This window comes from Diabrotica virgifera, chromosome 3, assembly GCF_917563875.1.
Source record: "Diabrotica virgifera virgifera chromosome 3, PGI_DIABVI_V3a".
Classification (NCBI taxonomy): Eukaryota; Metazoa; Arthropoda; class Insecta; order Coleoptera; family Chrysomelidae; genus Diabrotica; species Diabrotica virgifera.
In genome coordinates, this window is record NC_065445.1 from 123,635,659 (window position 1) to 123,649,218 (window position 13,560).

At 35.2% G+C, this 13,560-nt stretch overlaps 1 protein-coding gene across 1 annotated transcript in view; it reads left to right on the forward strand.

Annotated features, from left to right (window-relative positions):
- Positions 1–13,560, forward strand: part of LOC126881294 (uncharacterized) — a 155,084-nt gene that overhangs the window by 53,614 nt on the left and 87,910 nt on the right. The window contains exons 6-7 of the mRNA XM_050645489.1: positions 2,231–2,330; positions 11,993–12,118. Coding sequence (XP_050501446.1) covers positions 2,231–2,330; positions 11,993–12,118 — 226 coding nt within the window. The remainder of the gene's footprint in view (positions 1–2,230; positions 2,331–11,992; positions 12,119–13,560) is intronic.

A 13,560-nucleotide genomic window follows, 5' to 3' on the forward strand; every position in this document is an offset into this window, starting at 1 on the left:
TTGTATCTGAACATCAGCGAGATTGGGACCAACACATTCATTTATTCCTGATGGCCTACCGCTCGGCCGTAAATGAAACTACAGGTCAAACACCAACCTGCCTGATGTTGGGTCGTGAAGTTCGGTTGCCCTGCGACCTAGAGTTTGGCTGCGGACCTTCCGAGGAACATGTTGCAGGCGAAGACTACGTTGACCGCCTGAAATTACGAATGAACAACATTCATGAACTTGCCCGACAACACATCCAGATAGCCAGTGACAGAATGAAAGATCAATATGATTCTCGATGCAAGAATGAAAGCTTCGAAGTAGGTGATCTTGTCTGGCTTTATAATCCGCAACGTCGTCGAGGCTTATGTCCTAAACTGCAAAGACAATGGGAAGGTCCATATGAAGTTAAGAAGAAAATAAATGACGTAATATATAGAATTAAGAAGTTGCCAAACGGTAAACCAAAAGTTATTCACATAAATCGTCTTGCACCATATGCTGGCTCAAATGAAACAGAAGAAGCACGAGTCCTCCAACAGGAGATGAAAGATGTCGCACAGCCAAGTTTTAATCAATTTATGTCAAATTACGCAGCGAGAAAGAGTGCTAGATTCGGCGTGACCACAGAAGTTCAGCAAGATCTGTTTGGTGTTCCAGAAAACGTCTCTCTGGCCCACTGTGTTGCCCAAGACCTCGAGATGACTAAAGGAATATCGTCCGTATTCAATAGAAAGTTCGGCCGCCTGGACGAGTTAAGAAATCAGCAGCCTAAAATTGGAAGAGTACTGCGATTGGAAGATGGTCCTCGATCTTTGCTGTATATGGTGACCAGAAAGTCTTATACGGACACGCCAAGCTACGAGAACATATGGCGTGCTCTAACTAATTTGAAGAAAATCGTGTGTAATTATGACATCAAAAATTTGGCTTTACCAAAAATAGGCCATGCAGTAGAAAATCTGGATTGGAAGATTGTGAGAAGCATGCTTGAAGTGGTCTTCAGAGGAACTGGTGTACAAATCACTGTGTGTTGCATGAACCCGAAGATGTCGTACCCTTCAAAGACAGTAGACTGTTATTTCTTCTTGAAGGGTGTATGCAGAGCTGGAGAGTCGTGTAGATTCCGCCATCCTGGGCCTTCATTTAGAGTTGCTGATCGAGACGCTCAGATCTTAAGAGGGGAGCAGTGTAGCGGAAGAGAAATCTTGGCCGATCCCCGTATAACAGTAAACACCTCGAGAATGACGTAATCGGATGTGCTAGGCCTCGCCGGAGAATTCTGGAAGGTACGTCACGTAGGCGGAACAAGCCGATAGCTCGAGATGGGAGTCGATTGTTCCAGAATAACAACTGGGTATAAATACGGGCATATTTTGTGAATAAGTTTAGTGTATAAGATAAATTCGTCTGTAACTTATATAAATAAAGTCGTATATAAATTACGAACCGCTAGTTTTATTGTAATTAGAAGTAATTACACTAATCACGCTACAATATGAATGTTCATTTAAAGATAGAATTACTACAAATAAAATGATAAATTTGAATGGTGAAATTCTGTTGAAAAGTAATAGTTTTAAGTAACTAATGCCTGGTTGCAACAACAGATCTTACGAAATGTACGCTTTGCACCATTGAGTCTTAGATCAATTTTCAGCTTGCCACCATGATGTGCAAATCGAAGAAATCGTGTAATAATCGAAAATTATGGTGTAACGTAAGTGATATATAAAGCGGCCCTATATAATAGCTGATCTGGGCTAAGCTGGAGCTTAAGATTTGTTGGTGCAACCAGGCATAAGATCGATAAAACAGAGTAATGGGGAAATATATGTAGATACATGAAGTAGAATTAGAGTGGGATGGATGAAGTAGAAGGAAGCGAGTGGTGTGTGATAATGCCATAAGGTCAGCTATGATTTGTGGAACTGAATGCATATGGCGGAAATGGGAATGTTGAAAGGATGATTTGAATGACAAAAAACGATAAAATTAAGAATGAGTACATTAGGGGAAGTCTCGTATTTCTTTTTCGTCATCTTCATCGCGTTTATTAGCTGATACTTGATTTTAAAAAGCCCAGTATAATATTTCTTTCATCTATTTAAAAACTTATCCTCTGTCATCATTGCTTTCCTCTATTACTCTATTGTCCTGATTAAATTTTAAATATAATTTTATTTAATGGATTTACTTAACATTTTTTATAAATGCGTTGTTAAGAAATAATATGTTTTAGGATATGTTTGGTTACGCTTTAAGACATCCCAAACTGCCAGCCAGTAATGGAATTGTCAACAAAGCTGGTTTAACGCCGTTGACACTTGCTTGCAAATTGGGTAAGAAAAGTCAATTATAACCTACCGGATGTAGATTTTTCTTTTTTTCTGTCTTATCCCGTACATAGTTTCCATTTTTCAAAAGTTATTAATTTGTTCCATCTTAAGCAGGTTACTGGTTATTTACTTGACCAAAATGTTGCTAACGAATCGAACGAACCGAACAAGCATTTTCTATAACAACGTTTCTACAAGTATGTACCTAATGTTTGCTGTATTTGTCTATTCGTTGCCCTTGGTTATATGTACGTTCGGTTCGTTAGTAGTATTTTGTATAAATGCTTCGACATATCGCCGGTCCGGAATAAGAATGACCTAACTGCAAAAACGACAAAAATGTTTACGACGTTTAGAGAGCTTTGAGATGTGGGTATTTCGTCGTATGCTGAAAATTTCATGGACCGACCGCGTTAAGCCGATGCCACATTATGCGTTTTGACCGGATGCGTTGAAAACGCATCCGTTTCCAACGCAACCGGACCGACCTGTCACACTATGCGTTTAGTCTGGTGCAGTTTGTAAGCGCGTACCGATGACTCAAAACGCATCCGTTTCCAACGCAACCGGACCGATCTGTCACACTATGCGTTTTCACCGGATGCGGCGGAAACGCATCCGGTCAAAACGCATAATGTGGCATCGGCCTTAGAAATGAAGAAGTTTTAAGGCGTATGAATAGAGAACGTAACCTCACAGAAATTGTCAAGAAACGTAAAACATCTTATCTTGGACACCTATTTAGACACGACAGGTAAAACTTCCTTCAACTTATTATGGAAGGAAAAATAGAAGGAAGACGCGGTCCGGGTAGACGACAAATGACCTGGCTGCGCAACATCAAAGAATGGATAAGATTAGACTTTCAAAGGCTAATAAGAAATCCCAAAATAGAGAAGACTTTGCAGAAGTCATCGCCAACCTTTGATAAGAAGACGGCACCTAAAGAAGCAGAACTGCAAAAAGCCAAATTTCTCAGGATAGCAAAAAAAAGATTTTTTTTTGCTAAAGGATAAAAATTATTTTTATACTTATTGGTTCGAGTTTCATTATCTTAATTTAATCCCCCGTTTTCAATTCTTTTTACAGTTGCATCGTTCTTTATCTAAAAGTTTTTTAATATTTAAAACAGTGATTAAATAAAGAGTAACCGTCTGGAGCATGGGTATGAACTTAATTCTTAAAATAATGGCCTTTAGTTTCAACCCTATTGGTTCAAATTTTATTATCTTAATTTAATCCCCCCATTTTCAACCCTATCTACAGTTGACTCATTCTTGATCTTAAAATTTTTATGTACAAAAAAACTGTTTTTAAATATTTACTTAGTATGTCGTTTATTCTTACAGCGATGGCTTTTATTTTCATCCCTATTGGTCCGAATTTCATTATCTTAATTTAGTCCCCCCATTTCCAACCCTATTTACAGTTGCGTAATAACGACGCAACTACTCTATAGTGGCTCAGCACATTCATAGTTACAGATCTGTCGCTTTTGTATCATATTTACACAGTATTTTAGAAATTAATTACGGAATAAACGGAAATTGACAAAATTTGCAGTTACGTAATTCTTATTCCGGACTGGAGATATATACAGAGTGAGTCTGTAATTTGGAATAAATTCAACAGTTCAAATACTAATTGTTTTTTTGAAAAATGCTCAGACCTGTCGATTAGTATTTCAAATCGAAATTTTTTACATATAATAATAATGTATACAGGGTGTCCCAATTTAGAGATATGACGTCATCGTTGATTTTCTTAAATATCAACACTGTCATTTTGATAGTCTGTGTAAAGTTATACATAACTGCAAAAATCGTATTCCGTACCATTTACAAGATAATAAAAAATAGCAAAATTATGAAAAACAAGTAATCAATTAATTGAATTAAATTATTTCAATTAAGCAAATGCTCATAATGTTGCCCATTGACTATTTGACAATATCCTTAACACGATCGAAATTCGTTTTGAACATTATGAGCATTTGCTTAATTGAAATATGTAATTAAATTCAATTATTTGATTACGTGTTCTTCTTAATTTTGTTATTTTTTATTATCTTGTAAATGGTAGGGAATAATTTGATATTTTGCAGCTATGTATAACTTTACACACCCTATCAAAATAACTATCAAAATGACAGTGTTGCCATTTAATAAACTGAACGATGACGTCATATCTCTAAATTGGGATACCCTGTATAAATTATTATTGTATGTAAAAAATTTCGATTTGAAATACTAATTCGACAGGTCTGAGCATTTTTCAAAAAAACAATTAGCATTTGAACTATTTAATTTATTCCAAATTATACTCTTAAGAGGCTGAACATATTCTCACATGGAGCTAATTTCAGGTTTCATGTAGGTACATGAAGCCTTTAGTGGAGATGTTAAGATTGTAGGCTTGTTACATCAGTTGCACCAGCTTGCTACATCAGTTGCTACGGCTTGCTACACCAGTTGCACCAGCTTGCCACATCAGTTGCATCGGCTTGGGGGCTTGGGGCTTGCTACTAAATTCAAAATAAAATAATTATTTAAGGATCAAGGGAATTCACGTTAACTTGCTAATAAAAAAGTTAGCGGTAAGCAGAGCCTATTTTACTTCAAATCAGGCCCGAGGCACTACACAATTTTTGGGCCCCTAAATAAGATTTAATAATAATAATAACTTTTTTAAACGAATTAATTATTTAATAGAAATATAGTTGCACCAGAAATTTAAATTTGTATTAACAATAAATAAAATTTATATTCAAATAATTAAACATTGTTTAAATACAGTTTGTCGTATTTAAGATGAAGACAGCTCTATATTTCGGCTATCAAAATAAATACAGATTTGAAGTTTTGCACAGTCATACTTGCAAAAGGTTCACATTTTTTAAGATACTCAACTGAAATTTAAATTTTAATCGGGTCCTACTGAGAATCCAAAACAGGGTAAATTTTCTATATTTTGCTTCACGTTACAATATTGGAAAAAGTTATTTGAAAAAACTTCCAAATCTTATTCTAACCGCACATACCAATTTGCATGACAAAATTCGCACTTTTAGATTTTTCAGTAATTGCAGTCAGGACCCTAATCTCCGGACCAGCCAATTTTAAGTTTTAGGGTCCTGACTACAAATAATGAAAAAACTAAAAGTGCGAATTTTGTCATATTAGTTGGTATGTTGGGTTAGAGTTAGAATAAGATTTGTAAGTTTTTTCAAATAACTTTTTCCGATATCTCTAACGTGAAGCAAAATATAGAAAATTTACCCTGTTTTTGGATTCGCAGTAGACCACGATTAAAATTTTAATTTCAGTTGAGTATCTGAAAAAATGTGAACCTTCAACCTGTATGACTGCAAAACTTCAAATCTGTATTTATTTTGATAGCCAAAATATTGGGCTGTCTTCATCTTAAATGCGACACACTGTATATAGGGGTCGACACGACAAGAATTCTTGTCTTGATAACAACTTCTTGTCTTGTCTTGAGAAAAAATCAAGAAATTTAAAAAAATCTTGTCTTGACGTTTTCTTGACATGTTATAATATATCTTGTCTTGACTCAAGAAATTTCAAGATCTTGTAATTTCTTGATTACCTGGTCCGGTGATTCCCCGGCGACCTTTTTATTGCGATGCGTGCTGACACGGCCTAATAAATCCCAGAATGACCTACGGAATCTAATACCAGAGTCAAAAAATACTTAAATAAGCCTAGGTCAGAAGATGCTGAGAATCTACTTGATTGGTAGAGAAGACACGAGAATTTCTACCCGTTATAATCGAAAATGGCCAAGGATTTTCTCAGAACGCCAGCAACATCTGTACCTGCGGAGAGGCTATTTTCAATAATAGCTTTAACAATAACAAAGTCAAGAAATCGGCTAGACGTTAACTCCATAATGCTGGGGCCACAGTAACGTCTAATTATTATTATATAATATATAATATTATTATATTAACGGCCATTACTGTGGCCCCAGCATAAGAAGTAATATCTGCCTTAATTCATGGCTTATCAATTCCGATTTAAAAATTTATGTTACATTTACATGATTTACATTTTGTTAATCGTTTTAGTAAAAAAAGTGTTCAATACATTAAAATACGTTATTTTATGTTAAAATTTGTTATATTTTTCACAAATTAATACCCAGTCAAGATATTTCAAGATTTCTTGATTTCTTGACAAGAAATCTTGGTATTGACAAAAAATTTCTTGTCTTGTCTTGAAATCTAAAATTACTTCTTGTCTTGATCTTGTCTTGAAATCAACAAGATCTTGAAATTTTCAAGAACTTGGCGATCCCTAACTGTATATGCGTATGTCATTTCCTTTTGTAAATAATTTGGTGGTTGAACCATAAAAGGATAAACCGTTCTTGGATAAAAATTGAATGGTTGCTATTATTAGTTGAAAAACATTTCTCCAATGTTCCTTTTCTTCTAAATATTTTTTTCCATTAATGTTACAATTTGTCCTGCTGTACTACTTCTCTTGACTAACGTATTATTGATGAAATATGTTCAGGAGATCGCCCATGTTCAATAACTGTCCTATTGATATTTTTCCAGTCATTATACCCATCGAAAGTTAGAAGAACAATAATTTTCGTGGAAATCAGTTTACAAACGTAACAATAAAAACTGCTACATTTAGGACTGTAAGTACACTATCCACTCGCTAAGAATTTTCCCCATTAGCTTTCATTTTATACAAAACCGCACTTTGCAAGTGTCTGGCTTTATTATTATCCAATTGTGTAACACATTCACTAATTTTATCAATATATTGAATCAGTCGATTATTTATAAAATATTGTTGAAATTCCAGATTTAAATGTTTTGGCCTATATCTCTAGGAAAAGAGTTATTGACATTGTCGTTTTCTATAGGAGATGACGGAGATGCGTACTTGTGACAGTTGAAGTCGCTTGAAAATCAACAGTGGAGTTATCATTTATCATTTTCTGTTCGTAAAATGAAAGAACTTTGAAAATTTATTTGTTTATCGCAATAAAAACATTTTTTTGGTGATCTTTCCGGGCCCCATTAAAATGCGGGCCCGAGGCAGGTGCCTCACGGGCCTAGTGGTAAAATAGACGGTAACATACTGTAACGAGTATGCATTCCCTATACTCTATGGTATATATTCTTTTTGGTTGTCCATCCGTGTCCAATTCATCCTACCTACCTTGAGTATTTGATTTTTGAAGTGAAAACTTTAGGGACGTTGTGCGATTTTTAGATAGAGGAAAAAGCATTGAATTCGCGACCGTCATCGCGACCGTCATTGCGACCGTCATCGCTTATGATATATATTATTGGTATGTATATATAAATTGTATAGAAGTATTTAAATTTAAAATAAATGTAAAACCTTTTTAGGATGGGGAAAAAGGAATTATTTCGCTACCGTCATCGCGACCGTCATCTCTTCGGCGAAATAAATTTTGTACGTATCTATATTATGTGTATATGTATACATACATTGTATAAAAGTATTTAAATTTAAAATAAATGTAAAACCTATTTTCGGATGGGGAAAAAGGATTTATTTCGCGACCGTCATCTCTTCGACGAAATAAATTTTGTACGTATTTTTTTTATTGGCTTTAGGATTAGACCATGCGGGCAGAAACAAAGTAAATAGTACATACATAAACATAATATATCTTATCTAAACTATCTAATTACTAATCTAAGTTAAGGTTATCTAAGTCTGACCGACCTTTTTGTTAAGAATAGATATAATAAACATTTTATTTTCAAAGTGAATTTTTGCTAAATTAATCTTAATAAACATTTTGGGATAAGGACAAGGGTCACACTTTTCTCATTCAAGGGTTTTTCTTTTTTCTTAATAATTATTGATTACCTATATACCCACCCCACACGGTAAGGCAGGAATATAGGCAATCAAAAGGAAAGACATTTAAGGTTACAAGCCTAATCTAGTCATTCTATAACTTAATTTTACAGTCATATAGGAAAAACAAAATAAAATCAAAAATGCGTTTATCACTCAGTGCCAAAAAGATACATGTAAACGTTTAAACTTCTTAAATTTTTTGTAAGAATGTCCGACTGATGTGTGTACTTCTTACAATTAAAAAATATATGATCCAAGTCCGCCGTTTAATTGCAAATATCACAAAGATTGTTATCAGTTATTTTTATTTTGTATAAATGTGCCGGATAGCAAGCATGCCCAAATTTCATCCGAGATATGGTTGTTATGGAACTTCTCGGATAATCGTAATTTTTAAACCAGTAATTTTTTCGAATATCGGGTTCTAGCAATGTATATCTTGTGCCTTTTGTCAAAATAAAATGTTTATATTGTTTAGACCGTTTTTTATATAAATTATCCTTAGCAATATTTATTCTCTCATCTAATGTTAATAAGGGTGTAACATCTTCTCTCAACTGTATGCTTTCTTTAGCCGCTTTATTAACTTGTTCATTGAATGTGATACCTAAGTGTGCTTTCACCCACACAAAAATAATTTTTCTAGTTTTTTGCATTTGAGAGAGCAAAGTTTTTATTTTGGCTATGTAAGGATGACTATATGCGGAGTTGATTTGTAAATGTGATTGTAAACTATTTAAAACCGAAAGTGAATCAGAAAAAATTATGGAGAATGAAATGTTATTTTCCATTATAAATTCTATAGCTTTCAAAATAGCAAACGCTTCTGCTGTAAAAATGCATGTTTTTCTACTCAATTTAAATCTGTACGTATATTTATTGAAGTGAAAATTTCTTGAGGGACGTTGTGCACTTTTTGGATGGGGAAAAAATATTAAAATAGCGACAGTCATCGCGACCGTCATCGCTTCGACGAAATAAATTTTTGAAGTGAAATTTTCTTTAGGGACGTTGTTCACTTTTTGGATAGGAAAAAGCAATAAATCAGCGACCGTCATCTCTTTGACGAAATAAATATTTGAAGTGAAAACTTCTTTAGGGACGTTGTGCACTTTTTGGATGGAAAAAAAGTATTAAATTAGCGACCGTCATCGCTTCGATGAAATTAATTTTTGAAGTGAAAATTTCTTTAGGGACGTTGTGCACTTTTTGGATGGGGGATAACTTATTGAGGGACGTTGTGCACTTTTTGAAGTGAAAACTTAAATAAATTTTTGAAGTGCAAACTTCTTTAGGGACGTTGTGCACTTTTTGGATGGAAAAAAGTATTAAATTAGCGACCGTCATCGCTTCGATGAAATAAATTTTTGAAGTGAAAACTTCTTGAGGGACGTTGTGCCATTTTTGGATGGGGAAAAATTATTAAATTAGCGACCGTCATCGCTTCGACGAAATAAATTTTTGAAGTTAAAACTTCTTTAGGGACGTTGTGCACTTTTTGGATGGGGAAAAATTATTAAATTAGCGACCGTCATCGCTTCGACGAAATAAATTTTTGAAGTTAAAACTTCTTTAGGGACGTTGTGCACTTTTTGGATGGGAAAAAGTATTAAATTAGCGACCGTCATCGCTTCGACGAAATAAATATTTGAAGTAAAAACTTCTTGAGGCACGTTGTGCAGTTTTTGGATGGGGAAAAAGTATTAAATTAGCGACCGTCATCGATTCGACGAAATAGATATTTAAAGAGAACATTTCTTTAGGAACGCTGTGCACTTTTTGGATGGGGGATAACTTATTGAGGGACGTTGTGCACTTTTTGGATGGGTAAACATTATTAAATTAGCGACCGTCATCACTTCGACGAAATAAATTTTTGAAGTGAAAACTTCTTTAGGGACGTTGTGCACTTTTTGGATGGGAAAAGTATTAAATTAGCGACCGTCATCGCAACCATCTTCGCTTCGACGAAATAAATAATTGAAGTGAAAACTTCTTGAGAGACGTTGTGCACTTTTTGGATGGGGAAAAAGTATTAAATTAGCGATCGTCATCGCTTCGACGAAATAAATTTTTGAAGTGAAAACTTCTTGAGGGACGTTGTGCCATTTTTGGATGGGGAAAATTATTAAATTAGCGACCGTCATCGCTTCGACGAAATAAATTTTTGAAGTTAAAACTTCTTTAGGGACGTTGTGCACTTTTTGGATGGGAAAAAGTATTAAATTAGCGACCGTCATCGCTTCGACGAAATAAATATTTGAAGTAAAAACTTCTTGAGGCACGTTGTGCAGTTTTTGGATGGGGAAAAAGTATTAAATTAGCGACCGTCATCGATTCGACGAAATAGATTTTTGAAGAGAAAATTTCTTTAGGAACGTTGTGCACTTTTTGGATGGGGGATAACTTATTGAGGGACGTTGTGCACTTTTTGGATGGGTAAACATTATTAAATTAGCGACCGTCATCACTTCGACGAAATAAATTTTTGAAGTGAAAACTTCTTTAGGGACGTTGTGCACTTTTTGGATGGAAAAAAGTATTAAATTAGCGACCGTCATCGCTTCGATGAAATAAATTTTTGAAGTGAAAACTTCTTGAGGGACGTTGTGCCATTTTTGGATAGGGAAAAATTATTAAATTAGCGACCGTCATCGCTTCGACGAAATAAATTTTTGAAGTTAAAACTTCTTTAGGGACGTTGTGCACTTTTTGGATGGGAAAAAGTATTAAATTAGCGACCGTCATCGCAACCATCTTCGCTTCGACGAAATAAATAATTGAAGTGAAAACTTCTTGAGAGACGTTGTGCACTTTTTGGATGGGGAAAAAGTATTAAATTAGCGATCGTCATCGCTTCGACGAAATAAATTTTTGAAGTGAAAACTTCTTGAGGGACGTTGTGCCATTTTTGGATGGGGAAAAATTATTAAATTAGCGACCGTCATCGCTTCGACGAAATAAATTTTTGAAGTTAAAACTTCTTTAGGGACGTTGTGCACTTTTTGGATGGGAAAAAGTATTAAATTAGCGACCGTCATCGCTTCGACGAAATAAATATTTGAAGTAAAAACTTCTTGAGGCACGTTGTGCAGTTTTTGGATGGGTAAACATTATTAAATTAGCGACCGTCATCACTTCGACGAAATAAATTTTTGAAGTGAAAACTTCTTTAGGGACGTTGTGCACTTTTTGGATGGGAAAAGTATTAAATTAGCGACCGTCATCGCAACCATCTTCGCTTCGACGAAATAAATAATTGAAGTGAAAACTTCTTGAGGGACGTTGTGCACTTTTTGGATGGGAAAAAGTATTAAATTGGCGACCGTCATCGCGACCATCATCGCTTCGACGAAATAAATATTTGAAGTGAAAACTTCTTGAGGGATGTTATGCACATTTTGGATGGGGAAAAAATATTAAATTAGCGACCGTCTTCGCTTCGACGAAATAAATTTTTGAATTGAAAATTTCTTTAGGGACGTTGTGCCCTTCTTGAATGGGAAAAAATTATTGAATTTGCGACCGTCATCACTTCGCTGAAATAAATTTTGTACGTATATAAATTACGTGTATGTATACATAAATACCACAGTGCATACGCATCGCGTATATGATATAGGTATAGTACTTCTTTTTGGACGGGGAAAAAACATTGAGCTCGTAATTTATTTACTATAAGAAGTTTTCACTTCTGTCGGCACTCCCGCGAATGCCTTCAATTTTTTTTTTACTTGTGTTAGTAAGTGATAAATATAAATATGATCTTTATTGATGTTTTAGGTCGTGCAGAAGTATTTAGAGAAATGTTGGAACTATCCGCTAAAGAATTTTGGCGGTACAGTAACATTACATGTTCGGCATATACCCTAAATGCTTTAGATACATTATTACCTGACGGAAGTACAAGTAAGTAATCATGAGTCACAACAAGAAACATTTTATATGTATACACAAATCTTTTGTAAATTTAAAGATCGTCTTTATATCTCTGGTGTATAGTCTGAGATATAGTCCATTCTACGCCGAGGTGCCTCATTTTATAATAATTTAATAATTATTTATCAGTATTTAGATCTAAAAGTAAAATAGTCAATAATTTCATCTTTTTCAAGAATTTTTTGGTATTTAAATCTTGTGATAATGATGATTTGAGCAATTCTTAATGCCTTAAGCAATAATAGAGTTTATAATCGATATTCAAAAATCAATAATTATGACAATGCAACATCGCAAATAAAAACAGAGGAAAAACAGAAAAGATAAAATTACAGAGAGGGATTAGACAAGAAGATTATATCTCACCCAAGCTATTTACTATCGGACGCAGTCCGATAAGTAGTTTGTCTTCAAAGGAAAAACGGAAATTTTGGAAAAGCGGTGATTTAGTTCTGAACGTAGTTTCCTTTTAGATCGATACACTTGACCCAGTGATGCTCCACCTTCTTTAACCCGTCTGAAAATTACCTTTTCTCGAGGTCTGCAAAGTAGGCTTCCGTGGGGATGATGGACTCCTTATTCGACTTAAATTTCTGCCCGGAGAGTGACTTTTTCAAGTTTGGAAACAAAAAAAACATCGTACAGGCCGAAATCTGGAGAATACGTTGGATGGGACAGCAGTTCGTAGCCCAATTCGACCAATTTGGCCATGGCGATGGCGGAGGTGTGAGCCGGAGTGTTTTCATGGTGGAAGAGTATTTTTTTCTTTCCTAATTGGGGCTGTTTTTTCTGAAATTCGGCGTCAAATCGAGTCGATAACGCGGCATAGTAAAGCCCTGTGATCTTTTTGCCTTTTTCCAGGAAGTGGCCATCACCTTTCCGGCCGATTGGACAGTCTTCGACCTCCTCGGGGCACATTCGTGGGGTGACGCATAGATGAGGTGGGTGACGTCCACTGTATCGACTGTTCCTTGGTATCTATTGTATTCCAGTGAAACCATGTTTCGTTGACGGTTATGAAACAACGTAGAAACTCATTTGGATTACGCTTATACAGTATCAGACACTGCTCTGGAGTGGTCTCATTGTTGCGTTTATTGTTCGGAGTAAGAAAATGCGGCAGCCATCGCGCCGACAGCTTTTTTATGTCCAAAATTTCATGCAGGATAAGACCAATGAGATGTTTTGAGATGCGTACTGTCTCAACTATCTCACGCACCTTCAGTCAGCGATCTACCAATTTGTACAAGATAGTGGATTTGTTTCACGTTATTCTCAGTGGTACCCGTTTTAGGGGCACCTGGGGGAGTGACTTATCATCATAAACCGATGTGTCACCACGTTGAAACTCGTTAAAAGAATTTTTGACAGTTTTCATCGAAGAAGAAGAGTCACCGTTTACAGCATTCAAG